The sequence below is a fragment of the Passer domesticus genome, chromosome 20, assembly GCF_036417665.1.
Source record: "Passer domesticus isolate bPasDom1 chromosome 20, bPasDom1.hap1, whole genome shotgun sequence".
NCBI lineage: Eukaryota > Metazoa > Chordata > Aves > Passeriformes > Passeridae > Passer > Passer domesticus.
The window spans coordinates 1,995,434-2,009,128 of NC_087493.1; the positions used below are offsets into that span (position 1 = coordinate 1,995,434).

General features: G+C 53.5%; 1 protein-coding gene across 2 annotated transcripts in view; it reads left to right on the forward strand.

The window, feature by feature from the left end:
- RPTOR (regulatory associated protein of MTOR complex 1) overlaps positions 1-13,695 on the forward strand; it is a 101,226-nt gene that overhangs the window by 75,606 nt on the left and 11,925 nt on the right. For both annotated transcript variants that reach the window (XM_064395898.1, XM_064395899.1), the window contains 5 exons: positions 3,247-3,352; positions 5,149-5,263; positions 5,668-5,792; positions 7,372-7,476; positions 9,862-9,909. In XM_064395898.1, the coding sequence (XP_064251968.1) occupies positions 3,247-3,352; positions 5,149-5,263; positions 5,668-5,792; positions 7,372-7,476; positions 9,862-9,909 (499 nt within the window). The remainder of the gene's footprint in view (positions 1-3,246; positions 3,353-5,148; positions 5,264-5,667; positions 5,793-7,371; positions 7,477-9,861; positions 9,910-13,695) is intronic.

Consider the following 13,695-nt stretch of genomic DNA (forward strand, 5'->3'; position numbering starts at 1 on the left):
CAAGGGACGTTTGTGTCCCAGCACTGCTGCTGAGATAATGAGGAAATGGTGTGGTTTTAGTGCTGCCTCTTCGGGAGGGGGCTGAGCCATCACCATGGAGCGTTCAGGTGCTGGGGTGAGATAATTGCCCAAGTTTAAAGCTATCAGAGCAGGGCAGGCTCTTGATTTCCAGAGGGAATCACCGGTGGAGCATTGCCTGACACTTCCTCAGCTGCTGTGAAATTCCCTTTCTGCTGAAACCACCGAGTGATTCCTTAGGGCACATCTGGGATGTGGGGCTGGGCTGCCTGGCCAGGCTTCCACCAGGGCTTTTTCTCCTCAAGATGAGCTCCAGAGTCTTGAGTCAAGCCCAGACCAGAGCACGAGAGGAGGAAGATGATGTTTGAGCTCTTAGTTCTTATTAAAATCATTTGTCTGCTCGCTAAGAAAACCTCTTCCCAGGGAAGAGGGGGGGTCTTTATTAATAAAATAAATCAGAGTAGGCAGCCAGGCACGGGCAGGGGCAGTGGGGACATGGGGAGCTCTGTGGGGGAGTGGCTTTACTACTATTTCTACTTCCTGCACATAAAATAGACTAAATTGCTAGAGGGGAGGCAATAAAAAACGTGGAGCATTCCTGTGCTATTTCACAGCAGCCAGGGAGGGGTGGCATGGGAAGGGGGTTTTCTGTGTCCCAGGGAGCAGGAGCAGGGCACTGCCCTGGCTCTGGAGGAGCTCCTGAGCTGGGAATTCCAGCTGGTGAATTCCTGGGTGAAGCTTGAAGGGAACAAAATCTGTGTTTTCTAATCACACAAGGGAGAGAATTGATCTCCCTGTAACTTCTGCAAAGCAGCGTTGGGAGGCCAAGGAGAGGGAGGTTTTTGCAGGTGTTACCCTGTCCTAACAGGGAATTGTAGGTGACTTTGGGGCTGGACTGGCTGCTGTGTGTGCAGGGACTGGAGAAGTCTCTCGGGGAGAACTTTCTCTGAGGTTTCTTGGCTGGAAGTCAGGAGTGACAGCTCGGGTGTGCCTGAGTTTCCATGGAGTCCCTGTTCCTGCAGCAACAGGGAACAGTCCTGGCTGGTGGCTGCTGCCTTTTGGGAGCTTCAGCCTCATGAAAAAGGCAAAGAGTGAAGTGTACCAAGTACTGATGGAAAAATGACATTGATGCTTAATTCCAGCCGTTCTTTTGGAGCTGCTGCCTGCCTTCATAAACAGGGAAAGACAAGACAACTGTTCCTGTAATGAATAAACATAAAATGACTGTGAGTGCATCTTAGTCATATTTAATTGATGAATTTAGTTGTGCTTCATGGACCTTGCCCTGAGAATGCTATCACTGGAAAGACTGAGGGATTAATTTCCAGTGTAAATCAGGGGCTCCGTTTCAAGCCATCAGTCCAGGTTTGATTTATTGATTATCTAATCAAATAAACTGAGAGGGAAAACGCTGCACTGTAAATTCTCCTTGTGCCAGGAGAAGCAGGTCCCTGCCCCAGCTCTGTGCTCTGCAGAAGCTTTTCCTCTTCCTGCAGCCCCTGGTGGCTCAGGGCTGTTCTGGGAGCCCCGGGGCGCAGGAAAGCCTCGGTGCCAGCTGTCAGGAAGTCCTGAGGCAGGGAGAGCGGGAGCCAGCATCTGTTGTTTCCAGGGCTGGCAGAGCATGCAGGCAGGAGCTGGGAAGGATCCTGGAAGGTGAGAATTACATAAGCAGCCCTCCCTGATAAATCCCTGCCGGGGCTGCTGGGCTGTGCCTTGGCCCCGGGTTCTGGGAGAGGAGTGGGATCCTGCAGGGCTGGTGAGCAGGGAGAGCTGCACTGATCTCTGGAGCCTTGTGCCAAGGGCTCCCTGCTCCCCTCCTGGCACCCACTGCCACAGGGAGAGGGAGAGACCCGTCAGAGAAGGAAAACTGCTGGGAGGGCTCAGCTGCTCCCTGCTCCCTGGATGGGGGGTCCTGGAAGGATCTGTCATGGTCCCCATCCTGCTGGGCTTGGTGTTTTCATAGATCCTCCCTCCCTCCCTCTGGGCAGGATGATCCCCAGAGCCCCACAGCTGGGTGGGTGTGGGGCCAGGACAGCCTTTCCCTGCCTGCTCTGACTCTGCACTCGTGGGCCAAGGGTTCTTCCTTGGGCTTGCTTTAATTTATTCCCAGAGAAGCTGGATTTTCATTAAGGTGTAGGTGTCATCTCTCCCCTCTCAAATTCCTTTGATGTATTTTAGCTCAGGTTTGTTTATTGCTTTTCATTAGGGGTCGTTTGTCATTGCTTGTCTAATAGGTGTTGTGCTGAAATAAAGTGCTTTTTTCTTTGCCTGGAGGAAAGGTGGAGGGTGGGCTTCTTATTTTTTATTTTTTTTTACAGAAGCAGAAGTCCAACTCAGTAACAGCTGTTTTCTTAAGGATAGCATTGTTTGGAGGGAGTGTTTGTAATAGTGACAGATTATTTAAGTACTTTCTTATTCAGGGAAAACAGGGATTTTTTTCTAGGGAATTTGTCTTCCTGCTCCAAGAGTTACTCCTTTGGAGCAACCAGCACCAAAGGAAGCTGGATCAGAACCCTGCAGCTCAGCTCCTTAATTGATCCAAGGATGGTTCTGGAGCAGGGGAGTCTTGGATAATTTTTTTAAGTATGAAAAACACCTCATCTATAGCTCCTGCCACGGTTTGGGGTGAGATCTTAGGAGTTTATTCCTTTTGATCCTGAATAAGGTGGGAATAGCCATGGTGGGAGCAGCCCTGGGGCTGGCCTCGTGCCTGGAGCACAGGTTTTGTAGGGGAGCCATGGAGTGCTGAAACCTGGAGCTGTGGGGTGTGAATAAATATCATCAAATGGCTCAGGGTGGCTGTGACTGCAGGGCCACTCTCCAGTTTCAGGGGGAATTTTGTATATAATCAAAGCCAGGTGACACAGGGGCATCGTTTGCAGACCAGGGAAGCAGAGCAGGGCTGTTCCTGGTAAATGGTGGTGGGAACCTGAACATCCCGGGGATTTGGGAATGTAGCCATGCCCTGCTCAGTCAGCAGCCCTGGATTAGCAGGAAAAGAAAGATTTCAGTGTGTTCTGAGCTGGCTGTAGCAGGGCTGTGCTCCCTCTTTGATCTCGGGGTTGCTACGTGATGCTCCTCAGCTGAGGAGAGCAGAGGGAAATCTGTGTGTACTGAGATGAGACCCGCAGCACTCAGAGGGGACAGGAGCTACTATGGCATCACTCAGCCAACTGCTGCCCTTCTGGGGGTCACTGGTCCTGTGTGTGTGTCTGTCTGTCCTGGCAGATCCCCGAGGAGCACGACCTGGAGAGCCAGATCCGCAAGGAGCGCGAGTGGCGCTTCCTGCGCAACGCCCGCGTCAGGAAACAGGCCCAGAAGATCATCCAGAAGGGTGAGTGCTGCCCTGCTCAGGGCAGCCTGTGAAACCCCAATTAGCCTTGGTCTCAATTAGAGATGGCCCTGTGCAGCCCCTCAGGCTGCTGAGGGCAGGGCAGCTGCTGCTGCTGCAGATGTTTCCAGCTGCTGCTGCAGGTGTTTCCTTCCCAGCTGCTGCTGCAGGTGTTTCCAGCTGCTGCTGCTGCAGGTGTTTCCAGCTGCTGCTGCAGGTGTTTCCCTGCTGCTGCAGGTGTTTCCAGCTGCTGCAGGTGTTTCCAGCTGCTGCTGCCCCAGCTCTCTGCTCTCAGCTGCTGGCTGTGGTCACCAGCTGAGTCTCTGCTGTTAAGGGGATGGGAGGTGCAATGCTGGAGGGTCAAATCCAGAGCTACAGGCTCAGGGTTTGTGGGACAGATGTGGTCATGGCAGAGTGTGGAGCTGCTGGACCTGTCCCCCCAGCTCAGGGGACACCTCAGGGATGTCTCTCACGTTCCCTGCTCTGCTGAGCTCTGTAAGTGCTGGTTTGCTCCTTGTACCCCATTTTATTTGGGATATTTGTGTCTGTGCTGCTCCCAAGGTGCCTCAGGTCCATGCTGTGTCAGCAGGAGCTCCCCAGGAACCTGAGGCTCAGTCTCTGGGGCAGCTTTGGGCTGGAATTCTCTGAGCACAGGAATTAATTCTAATAAAGTGGCACCTAATGAAGCTCCCTAAGGAATTTGCATCCCTCAGTTTTTCCCTGCCCTGAGCAGCAGAGGCTGGGGAGCCACAATTCAGGAGCTCCTGGTGTCCTTCCCATGTCCTCCTGGGCTGGGGGCTGCTCCTCCCAGGGATGCTTTTGGAGGCACACAGGGCTGGAAATCCCAGTGTTCTGAAGGAAAAGTGCCCAGGGCTCAGCCCTGTCACTGGGAGGCTGCTCCTGTGGAGCTTCATGCCAGGAAACTGCAGAATATCATCAACCAGAGAAGTACAGAAATGATCCTGGAGCCCAGGAGATGGCCTGGGAGATCTGATGGAATACAAAGAAGGGGATTTTTCATGCTTGCCTGGAGAAGTTAAATCTCTTTCTAGACAGTGTTCATATTTGGTTGCTTGACCTGAGTGACTGAAATGCCTCTATTCATTAAAAAAATAATGAAAATGTGAAATATTAAAAAGAATTAAAATAGACTTACAAGCTTTTAATGAAAATTAGATTCAATGGATGCATTCTAAAACAAACTGGGGTTGAATGGATGTCTCCTGGGTTTAGGGGTTTGTGTGATGAATTCAGAGAGTGCCAGAACCCAGCAGTGTCTGGGTCCCAGCACTGTTTGTGACTAGCAAACTGCTCTGAAGACAAGATGGGAAAAGTCTTTACCCATCATTTTAACGTCTCCATGGAAAATACATTTTTCATTTGCAAATTAACCTAAAATTTAAGGGAACTCAAATGGAAGATTAAATAAATAATCCACAAGCTGCAGTGAAATGCTGTATTTAAAACTGAAAAAAGGCATTTTCAAATTTTACATTTTGAAGAAATAGTGTTGATTTTTTCCCTCAACACAAACTGGCATTTCCCTGGGTGTGGCTGGGCTTGTTCTCCTTGCTTGCCAGTGTGAAGGATGAAGGGTTAGTCACCACAGTTCTTGGTTTGCACCTCAAGAGCTGAAGGTGCCTCAAGTTGGGGGTGAATGAGAAACTCCTGGAGGGAGGGGAGGGCTGGGCTGTCCTGGTGGAACTGGGGTGGGTGCCTGGTGGCCCTGGGGAGCTGGGGCTGTGCAGAGCCCATCCCTGGGGCCATCAGGGTGAGCTGAGCTGGTGCTGTCCCCGCAGGCATCTCCCGGCTGGACGATCAGATCTTCCTCAACAGGAACCCGGGCGTGCCCTCCGTGGTGAAGTTCCACCCCTTCACCCCCTGCATCGCTGTGGCTGACAAGGACAGCATCTGGTGAGGGCTGGGGACAAGGGGGTCACAGCAGGACAGCTGGGTCCCTGTCCTGGCTCTCTCTCAGCAGGTGGAGGTGTTGAGATCCTGCCCTGGCAGGGTGGGCAGCCCTGGCACAGGGTGCCCAGAGCAGCTGTGGCTGCCCCTGGATCCCTGGCAGAGCCCAAGGCCAGGTTGGACACTGGGGATTGGACACCCTGGGACAGTGGGAGGTGTCCCTGCCATGGCAGGGGTGGCACTGGATGGGCTTTGAGGTCGTTGCAATCCAAACCATCCATGATTCCGTGATGTGTTATTAATCAAACGATGCCAAACTCCAAAGGAGAAATCCCAAACTGGATAACAAGTGCATCTCTACAGCTGGTACAGAGAACTGAAAGCTCACGTGCTCTTTCTTCCTCCCACAGTTTTTGGGACTGGGAGAAGGGGGAGAAGCTGGACTACTTCCACAACGGGAACCCTCGGTACACGCGGATCACGGCCATGGAGTACCTGAACGGGCAGGACTGCTCCCTGCTGCTCACTGCCACAGGTAAGGGACACTCAGGACACTGTCCCACTGGCCTTGGCTCAGGTCCAGTCCGCTGAGCTGATCTGGACTCTGTTCTCTCCCCTCCATGGACTGATCCCAGCCCAGTCTTCCCCCCTGCCCTGCCCTGCCCTGCCTGCTCTCAGCTCAGGAGGCATTGCCAGGCTCAGACTTGCAGGTTCTTCCTGGCACTGAAATCTCTCAAGCAGACTTTCCAAGGACTGACCAGTCCAACACTTGCTGAAGCCATTCCCATCTGAGTCCTTGCAAGGCTGTGGTCACCCCCTCCCGTGGCACACCTGGGGAGAGGTGATTTCAGCAGGGTAAAGCTGGTGTTTTCAGCTGGGTAAAGCTGGTGATTTCAGCTGGGTAAAGCTGGTGATTTCAGCTGGGTAAAGCTGGTGTTTTCAGCAGGGTAAAGCTGGTGATTTCAGCAGGGTAAAGCTGGTGTTTTCAGCAGGGTAAAGCTGGTGTTTTCAGCTGGGTAAAGCTGGTGATTTCAGCTGGGTAAAGCTGGTGATTTCAGCAGGGTAAAGCTGGTGATTTCAGCTGGGTAAAGCTGGTGATTTCAGCTGGGTAAAGCTGGTGATTTCAGCTGGGTAAAGCTGGTGATTTCAGCAGGGTAAAGCTGGTGTTTTCAGCAGGGTAAAGCTGGTGTTTTCAGCAGGGTAAAGCTGGTGATTTCAGCTGGGTAAAGCTGGTGATTTCAGCAGGGTAAAGCTGGTGATTTCAGCTGGGTAAAGCTGGTGATTTCAGCTGGGTAAAGCTGCTGTCCAGAGCTGAAACTGCAGCAGCCAAAACACAGGAGCTGCAGTTCTGTTCCTTGTGCTGTGTTCGCATAGAGCAGGCAGGGCTCAGCCTCAGCACCAAACCCCTCAGGTGGGTCTGAGTTTCTCTCCAGCCCATATCTCACCTGAGCAGGGGGCTGTTGAGGAGATCTTGCCCAGTCTCTGGTCTGCAAAGCTGTGAGTCAGATCTGCTCCTCTCCCAAGGAACCATTCCAAACACTCAGAGTGTTTTCAACAGCTTCTCCAGCTCCCTGCTCAACTGTACAGGTTGGGTGTAATTAAGGGAGGGGGAAGGGGAGCTGAGAGAGCCTTTAGGACATATTTCTTTCAATTTATTGATTCTTAGCACAAAAGTTTCACAGATGGGGAGCAAATTGAAAAAAAAATACACAATGTTCTTGAAAGATTTGCTGCTGATGGGCTGGGCTTTGATGCTGCTGCCTCCGTGGGGCTGTTTGTGTTGAGTGGGTACTTGTGTGGCCCTCGGCACCAATCCAGAGATGAATCCTGGAGAAAATGAATGTCAAGGAAATGGAGAGACATTGAATGTCAGGTGTTGTTCAAGGGAGGAGAAAAGCTCTTCCAGAACAGCTCCAGTGGAACAAAGCCTTAGGTTCCGTGGATGTAAATTAGAGAGGGAAAACAACTCCAGCAGAAAGTGTTTAAGTGACACTCTGGGTTTGGGGTCTGTGTGACTTCAGCTCTGCTTCTCCTCTTCTTCCTGGTGCACAAGGAGCTGCAGGAGCTGCACCAGCAGTGACTTTGCTTTGTGTTCTTTCCCTGTGCTCCCCCAGACGACGGTGCCATCAGGGTGTGGAAGAACTTTGCAGACCTGGAGAAGAACCCGGAGATGGTGACAGCCTGGCAGGGGCTGTCAGACATGCTGCCAACCACACGAGGTGGGTGCCACTGACCTTTCTGGGGGGAAGCTGGAAATCAGCCTTTGTGCAGCTTTCTGGGTGGCACCTGTGACCTCCTTTAGCCCCAGCTCCAATTTTGGCTCTTGTTCTTCCCTGTTTATTGTGGGTCAGGAGGTGGCAGAGGGACGTGTGGTCTAAATCTGGCACGTGCAGAAGGACAGCACAGTGAGACATTGGCCTGCTTGGAATGTTAGCAGAACTGGGCAGAAAAGGGTGTAAAAAGGAGCATTGGCATCCAGCCACACATGGGATGAAGCCAGAAAACCAGTTTGTGTAACCCTGAAATCTGTTTTGGGATATTAAAGGAGGTTTTGGGATATTAAAGGAGGTTTTGGGATGTTAAAGGAGGTTTTGGGATATTAAGGGAAGTTTTAGGATGTTAAAGAAGGTTTTGGGATATTAAGGGAGGTTTTGGGATATTAAAGGAGGTTTTGGGATGTTAAGGGAAGTTTTGGGATATTAAAGAAGGTTTTGCAGCATTCCAGGTGGTGGATGTTCCCTCCTTCCCAGACCCATCAGGTGCTAATGCTCCAATGGCAGTTCTGTGCCCCTTGAATATTTCTAATCAAGGCTGCAGCTTTTCCTGGGTGTGCTCTGGTGCAATCAGCACTTTGGGATTGATGAGGAAGTGCTGGAGGAGGCCCGTGCTGTGCAGGAGGTCAGATGAGATGACCATCATCATTCATCCTGACCTTAAAAGCTGACAGTTCTCATTTCTGAGCTGATGTGGTTCATCCCAGGAGCCTGACACAGCTCTTTCAGCTATTCATTGGATTTCCTGGGGCTGCCTGTGTGTGTTGTTCTCCGCAGCCCCTCTGCTGTGTCTCAGGGAGCAGGGGCTGTGTTTGAGGCTCTGCCTTGCTGAGGGCACTGCCCAGGACTGGTGAGGAGCTGCTGGAACTCAGAGCCTGCTGTGCAAATGGCAGAGCCTGCCCTTTCCAGGGTGGCAGCAGGGGCTGCTGTGAGCAGGCAGGGCCTGGCTCTGCTCGGGCACAAGGAGCCCAGGAGTGGTGACAATTGCCCTCTGTGCTGTCACTCTGGAGCTCTGTGCTGCTGATTTCCAACAAACAGCAGCTTTGCTGGCTGCTGGGTGATGTTTCCCATCCCTGCATTCAGGATCTGCCTCCTTGGAGCTGGGAATGCCCAGGGCTGCTGCTGGGCAGGGAGGATGCTGGGCTGGAGCTGCCTCAGCCCAGTGCCACTGTCCTGCCCTCCTTTCCATGGGCACTGTGCCAGGGCACAGCCTCTGCTGCTTGTGCCTCACTCTGGACAGGGTTTGACACCCAGGAAGGATTTTCAGTGTCTGACACTGCAGAGGAGAGAACTCTGAGAGCTGGGTGATTCCGTTTGCTAAAACAGGACTGGGGAAACTTTTAAATCTGTTCTCTTTAGGATTGAGGTTTTTTCCCCTTGGCTTTTTCTTTCCCTTGTGGACTGAAGCAGACTGGGGCCTGTTTTCTTTGCCTTCCACCCTCCCAGCAGATTGGGCAGTGGAGAAGGACAGATCTGTTTGTGGAGAGAGAAATAAATGTAGCCACTTCAAAAGAGCTAAGTGGAGCAAGTCCCCGTGGAGATGAGAGTCTTCAGAGTCATCTGCTGCCAAGACCACAGCTGTGGTCCAGCACTGCCTCACAAAACTGAGGATGCATTTTGAAGCTGCAGAGCTCAGGAGTTTTACTGGAGTTTGGTTGCTCCCACTATTGATTTCCTTCCTCTTCTCCCAGCTTTTCCCCTGTGTCATAATGTCACACTCACCTCTGAACTGCACTTGAGAACAGCCAGAACTTGACTTTTGGGGCTATTTCCACACTTAGAGAAGGAGAGAGGAATATGCAATCCCTAAACTCATCCTTTGGAAGCTTGGGAGCAGCCCTGGGTTGTCTGAGGTGGACAGTGACACGCTCAGGGGCTGCCTGAGAGGGAGAGCAGCCCAGGGCAGGCACAGAACTTGCACATTTCCTCTGGGAGGGCAGAGCTGAGCTGGCACAGCTGCTTCCCTGCTGCCCCCCCGGCTGTGGGCACACAAACCCTGACCCCTGCCAGCAGCCTCAAGCTCCCATGGGTCTGTGCAGCTCCCGGGAGCTCCTTGGTGTCTGTCTGTCTGTCTGTCTGTGCTGGGAGCAGGGCACAGGAGGGCTCCTTGTCCCTGCAGAGCTGTCAGCCAGAGCCTGCTGCACACAGGCTGCTGCCTTCCCAAAACTGCTGTGCTGCAGTGAGTGAGGGAGGCATGTGCTGCTCTGGCTGCTGCTGCTGCTCCTCTTTCACATTCCTCCATTTGAGTTGTTTCTAGTCCCTGTTTTAAGCTGGGTTTTGCTCTGGCTGACTGGCCCTGAGCAGCACCCCCTGATCTCTGTCTCCCCACAGGTCTGGCCCGAAGGGTGTCCATCTATCTGGACAGAAGCAAGCAGGGAGGTGAGTGCTGCTGCTGTTCCCCGTGCTCAGGGCGTGGGCAGGAGCTCTGTGGGGTGGGTGGTTGGGGTTTTGGTGTGGTCTGGGGGATCTCTGGCTCCTGGGAAGCTTTGCTTCACCTCTGCCATGCCCTGCCCCGTGTCTGTGCCCGTGAGGAGGGCAGGGAGGGATCTGTGCTCCCTGGGCAGGCCCAGCCCTGCTGGGGCAAGGGAATCTTCCTGTCAGCCTCTCTGAGCTCCCTCAGCCACAGGAGGTGGGGGGATTTGGGAGCCTCTCTTTTCCAGGGGCCTTTCAAAGCAGAAGGGTTTGAGAGGGAGATTCCAAATGGAGCCTGCATAAGCTGCTGTGGGTTTGGCTGGGGTTTATTTGTAAAGATCCTGTGGAAAGGAGATGCTGGGGAGTCTTTCCCAGCAGCCTCAGAATCGTGGACCCTTGGCAGAGATAAGCCAAAGAGGAAAGAGGGAAATGTAGGTTGGGTCCATGGCAGTAATTCTTCCCTGGGAGGGTGGGCAGGCCCTGGCACAGGGTGCCCAGAGCAGCCCCTGGATCCCTGGAAATGCCCAAGGCCAGGCTGGGAGCAGCCTGGGACAGTGGAAGGTGTCCCTGCCACGGCAGGGGTGGCACTGGATGGGCTGTGCCCAACCCAAATCCTTCTGGGATTCTGTAACAAATGTCACAAATTCCACTCTGCTGCATGGAGGGAAGGTGGAGGAAGTCCCCAGCCTTGTCCCACAGCATCTGCAGGGTCTGTGGGGCTCTGGATCCTGACTCCTCTCCCACGCGGGAGGGAGCAGATGGTGGATGTGTCAGGGCATCCCAGGCTGCCCGTGGTGGAGGTGTCACCTCAGGATGTTCATCAATTATTGATATTTGCTGACTGATCAGAGCTGGCTGTGTCTGCACTGATTCATCAGCCGGGCTCCTGGCAGGGCTGATTCAGAGCTCGTTAGTGGAGTTCAGCAGATCTCTGTGGCTCTGGGAGCTGGGGCAGGAGCGAGCAGAGTTGATGTGTGGCTGCTGCTGCTGCCTGCCTGTGGAATCCCCCAGCCAAGGCTAAAATTAGCAGGGCTGGCTGCAGGGAATCCCTGGGCAGGAGCAGGAGCAGGGTCAGGGAATCCCTGGGCAGGAGCAAGTTCAGGGAATTCCAGAGGGGCCAGGACAGGGCAGGGCCATGAAAGCCTTTTCCAGGTGCCTGTGCCCTCCTGGTGACAAGGGCAGCACCAGCATTCCCCCTTCCCTCTGGAGAGCTGTAAAACCTGTGTGGAATTGGTGCTCTCCTGGCAGCCAAGTACCTCAGCAATGCTTGGACACTGCTCAGCCCTGGAAGTGCCCCGGGCCAGGGTGGATGGGGGACAGGGGGACAGCTCAGCCTGCAGCAGGAGCTGGTCAGAGCATCAGCCTCAGAGCAAGGGGCAGAGGGAGCAGCAGGGAGCTTCCCACCCCTCCCAGGAGCCCCCACCAGCAGCGAGGGCTGACACAGCTCTGGTCAGATTATTTGATGGCAATAAAATCACTGGAGAAATGGCAGCTCCAGGGGTTTGTGTTCTTTTAATTGAATTCCCAGCATCCCAGCTCCTGCTGTCCCTCACTGCAGAGTCCTTGGCAGGAGGAGGGGGACACTTTTTGAGAGGATGTTGTAGAAATTAATGATGAGTGAGGTCATCCAACCCTCCCACTGCTTCCTGGAAATTAAAGCAGGGATGTGCTTCACTGCTCAACCAGGAGGGCCCGTGATTAAAAATGATCAGTCAGAGTCCAGGATGCTTTTCTGTTGTGTTCCATGGATATTCCTGACTCCACTGAAATGCCAAGGACAGCCTGGCCACGTTCCCTGACATTCCAGGGCAGTGCAGATGTTGGGAGTGCAGCTGCTTTCACCACAGTAGTACTGGAATTCATCCATGGAATTGTCCCATCCAGGCAAATCTCTCTGGCTCAGAGCAATCCTGAGGGAACAGCCATGGGCAGTTCTACCTTGAGGAACAGCTGCTGGTGTGGATCAACTCAGCCAAGCAGACCTGCCAGTGCTGGCTTTAAAAGGCTCAACAACAAACAAACAAAAAAAACCAAACCAAAAAACAACACCACCTCCACCACAGACATTTAAAAATTCCTTTCCCTGAGCTGTGGAAGATTTGCTGCTCGTTATCTAAGAACATAATATCCCTTAGGGGGAAATTGTGCTCTTAGCTCCTGATGCATTGCAGCAGTGCAGGGCTGGTTCCTGCAGCTCGTGGGTTCTGGGAGCAGCAGCACTGCCCTGTGCCATTCCAGCACTGCCCTGTGCCAGAGGCTGTGCCAGCTCTGTCCCTGGGTGCTGTGACAGTGACAGGCCAGGCAGAGCCAGCTCTGGGGCTGGGCAGATGCTCAGAGGGGCTGGGGAGGAGCAGCTGAGGTGCTCAGAGGTGCAGGAGGGGCTGGGGAGGAGCAGCTCAGGTGCTCAGAGGTGCAGGAGGGGCTCAGTGAGAGCAGCTCAGGTGCTCAGAGGTGCAGAGGGGCTCAGTGAGAGCAGCTCGGGTGCTCAGAGGGGCTCAGTGAGGAGCAGCTCAGGTGCTCAGAGATGCAGGAAGGGCTGGTGAGGAGCAGCTCAGGTGTTCAGGACAGCACCTGTGGGCTCAGTGAGAGCAGCTCAGGTGCTCAGAGGTGCAGAGGGGCTCAGTGAGAGCAGCTCAGGTGCTCAGAGGTGCAGGAGGGGCTGGTGAGGAGCAGCTCAGGTGCCAAGCCCAGCAGCCAAAGCCCTGTGGGTGGGCTGCAGGCTCAGTTGTAACATCCTGGAGTAGGACCTCTGTTAATTAAACAGGAAATGATCATTATTATTCAATCCCACGTTCACTCCTCATCCCAAAATGCTCTGAATTGAGCATGGAAACATGAGCCAATCCTGGATCATCTCTGCCATGCTTGTACATAGAAATAGTTCAGCTATTTCTGTCTCACTCCATACTGTGAGTGCCAGCTCTGGATGGAACATTTCGCAGTCAGAGGAAGCTTTCCTTCCCCTCACACACTTCCAAGTGACTGACATTTCTGTATGAGGGCTTTTCTGCTCTTCAGACAGGCTGGAGTTCTGGTTCAGCATTGCCAGTTCCTCCCCTTTTGGCCAGGGCACACTGGGGTGCAGCAGGAGCAGATCCTTGCTTTGGGGTGATCCAAATCCTGCTCTTGCCTCTTCCAGGGAGCAGCAACTGAGCTGAACTATTTAAATTTTAATAAGAAAGGCAGGAACTGCGAGGTCTCAAGCCACACCATAGCCAGCACCATCCCTGGAAGTGTCCCAGGCCAGGCTGGACAGGGCTTGGAGCAGCCTGGGGTCGTGGGAGGTGTCTCTGCCATGGCAGGGCTGGAATGGGGGGGTTGGTAAGGTCCCTTCCAGCCCAAGCCATTCCAGGATTCTGTGATCATCTCCCTCCTTTTTTCCAGCCTGGTTGGGAGTGAACCCTTGTCCTTTCCATGTGCTTGTCTCTCATGGCAACCTTTGTGTAATCCCTCTGGAGCCTCTTCCCTCAGTGAGAGTTTCCTGCCCTGGGTGTCCTTGCTGAGCATCCTCAGTGACAAACTCCTGACAGGCACACCAAGAGAGGCACCAAAAATGCCAACTCTGCCCCCAAACTCACCTCCCCTGTGCCCCTGCACAGAGCAGCCCCTGGAACCACAGCTGGACAGGACTTGGTGCTGCTCAGAAGGAAACCTGTTCTGGGAGCTGTGGAGCTGCCTGGGAGCTCTTTGCCTGCTGAACTCCACCGGGGATGGAAATGGCCAGATCCATCTCAGCTGCCACGTTTATCCTGT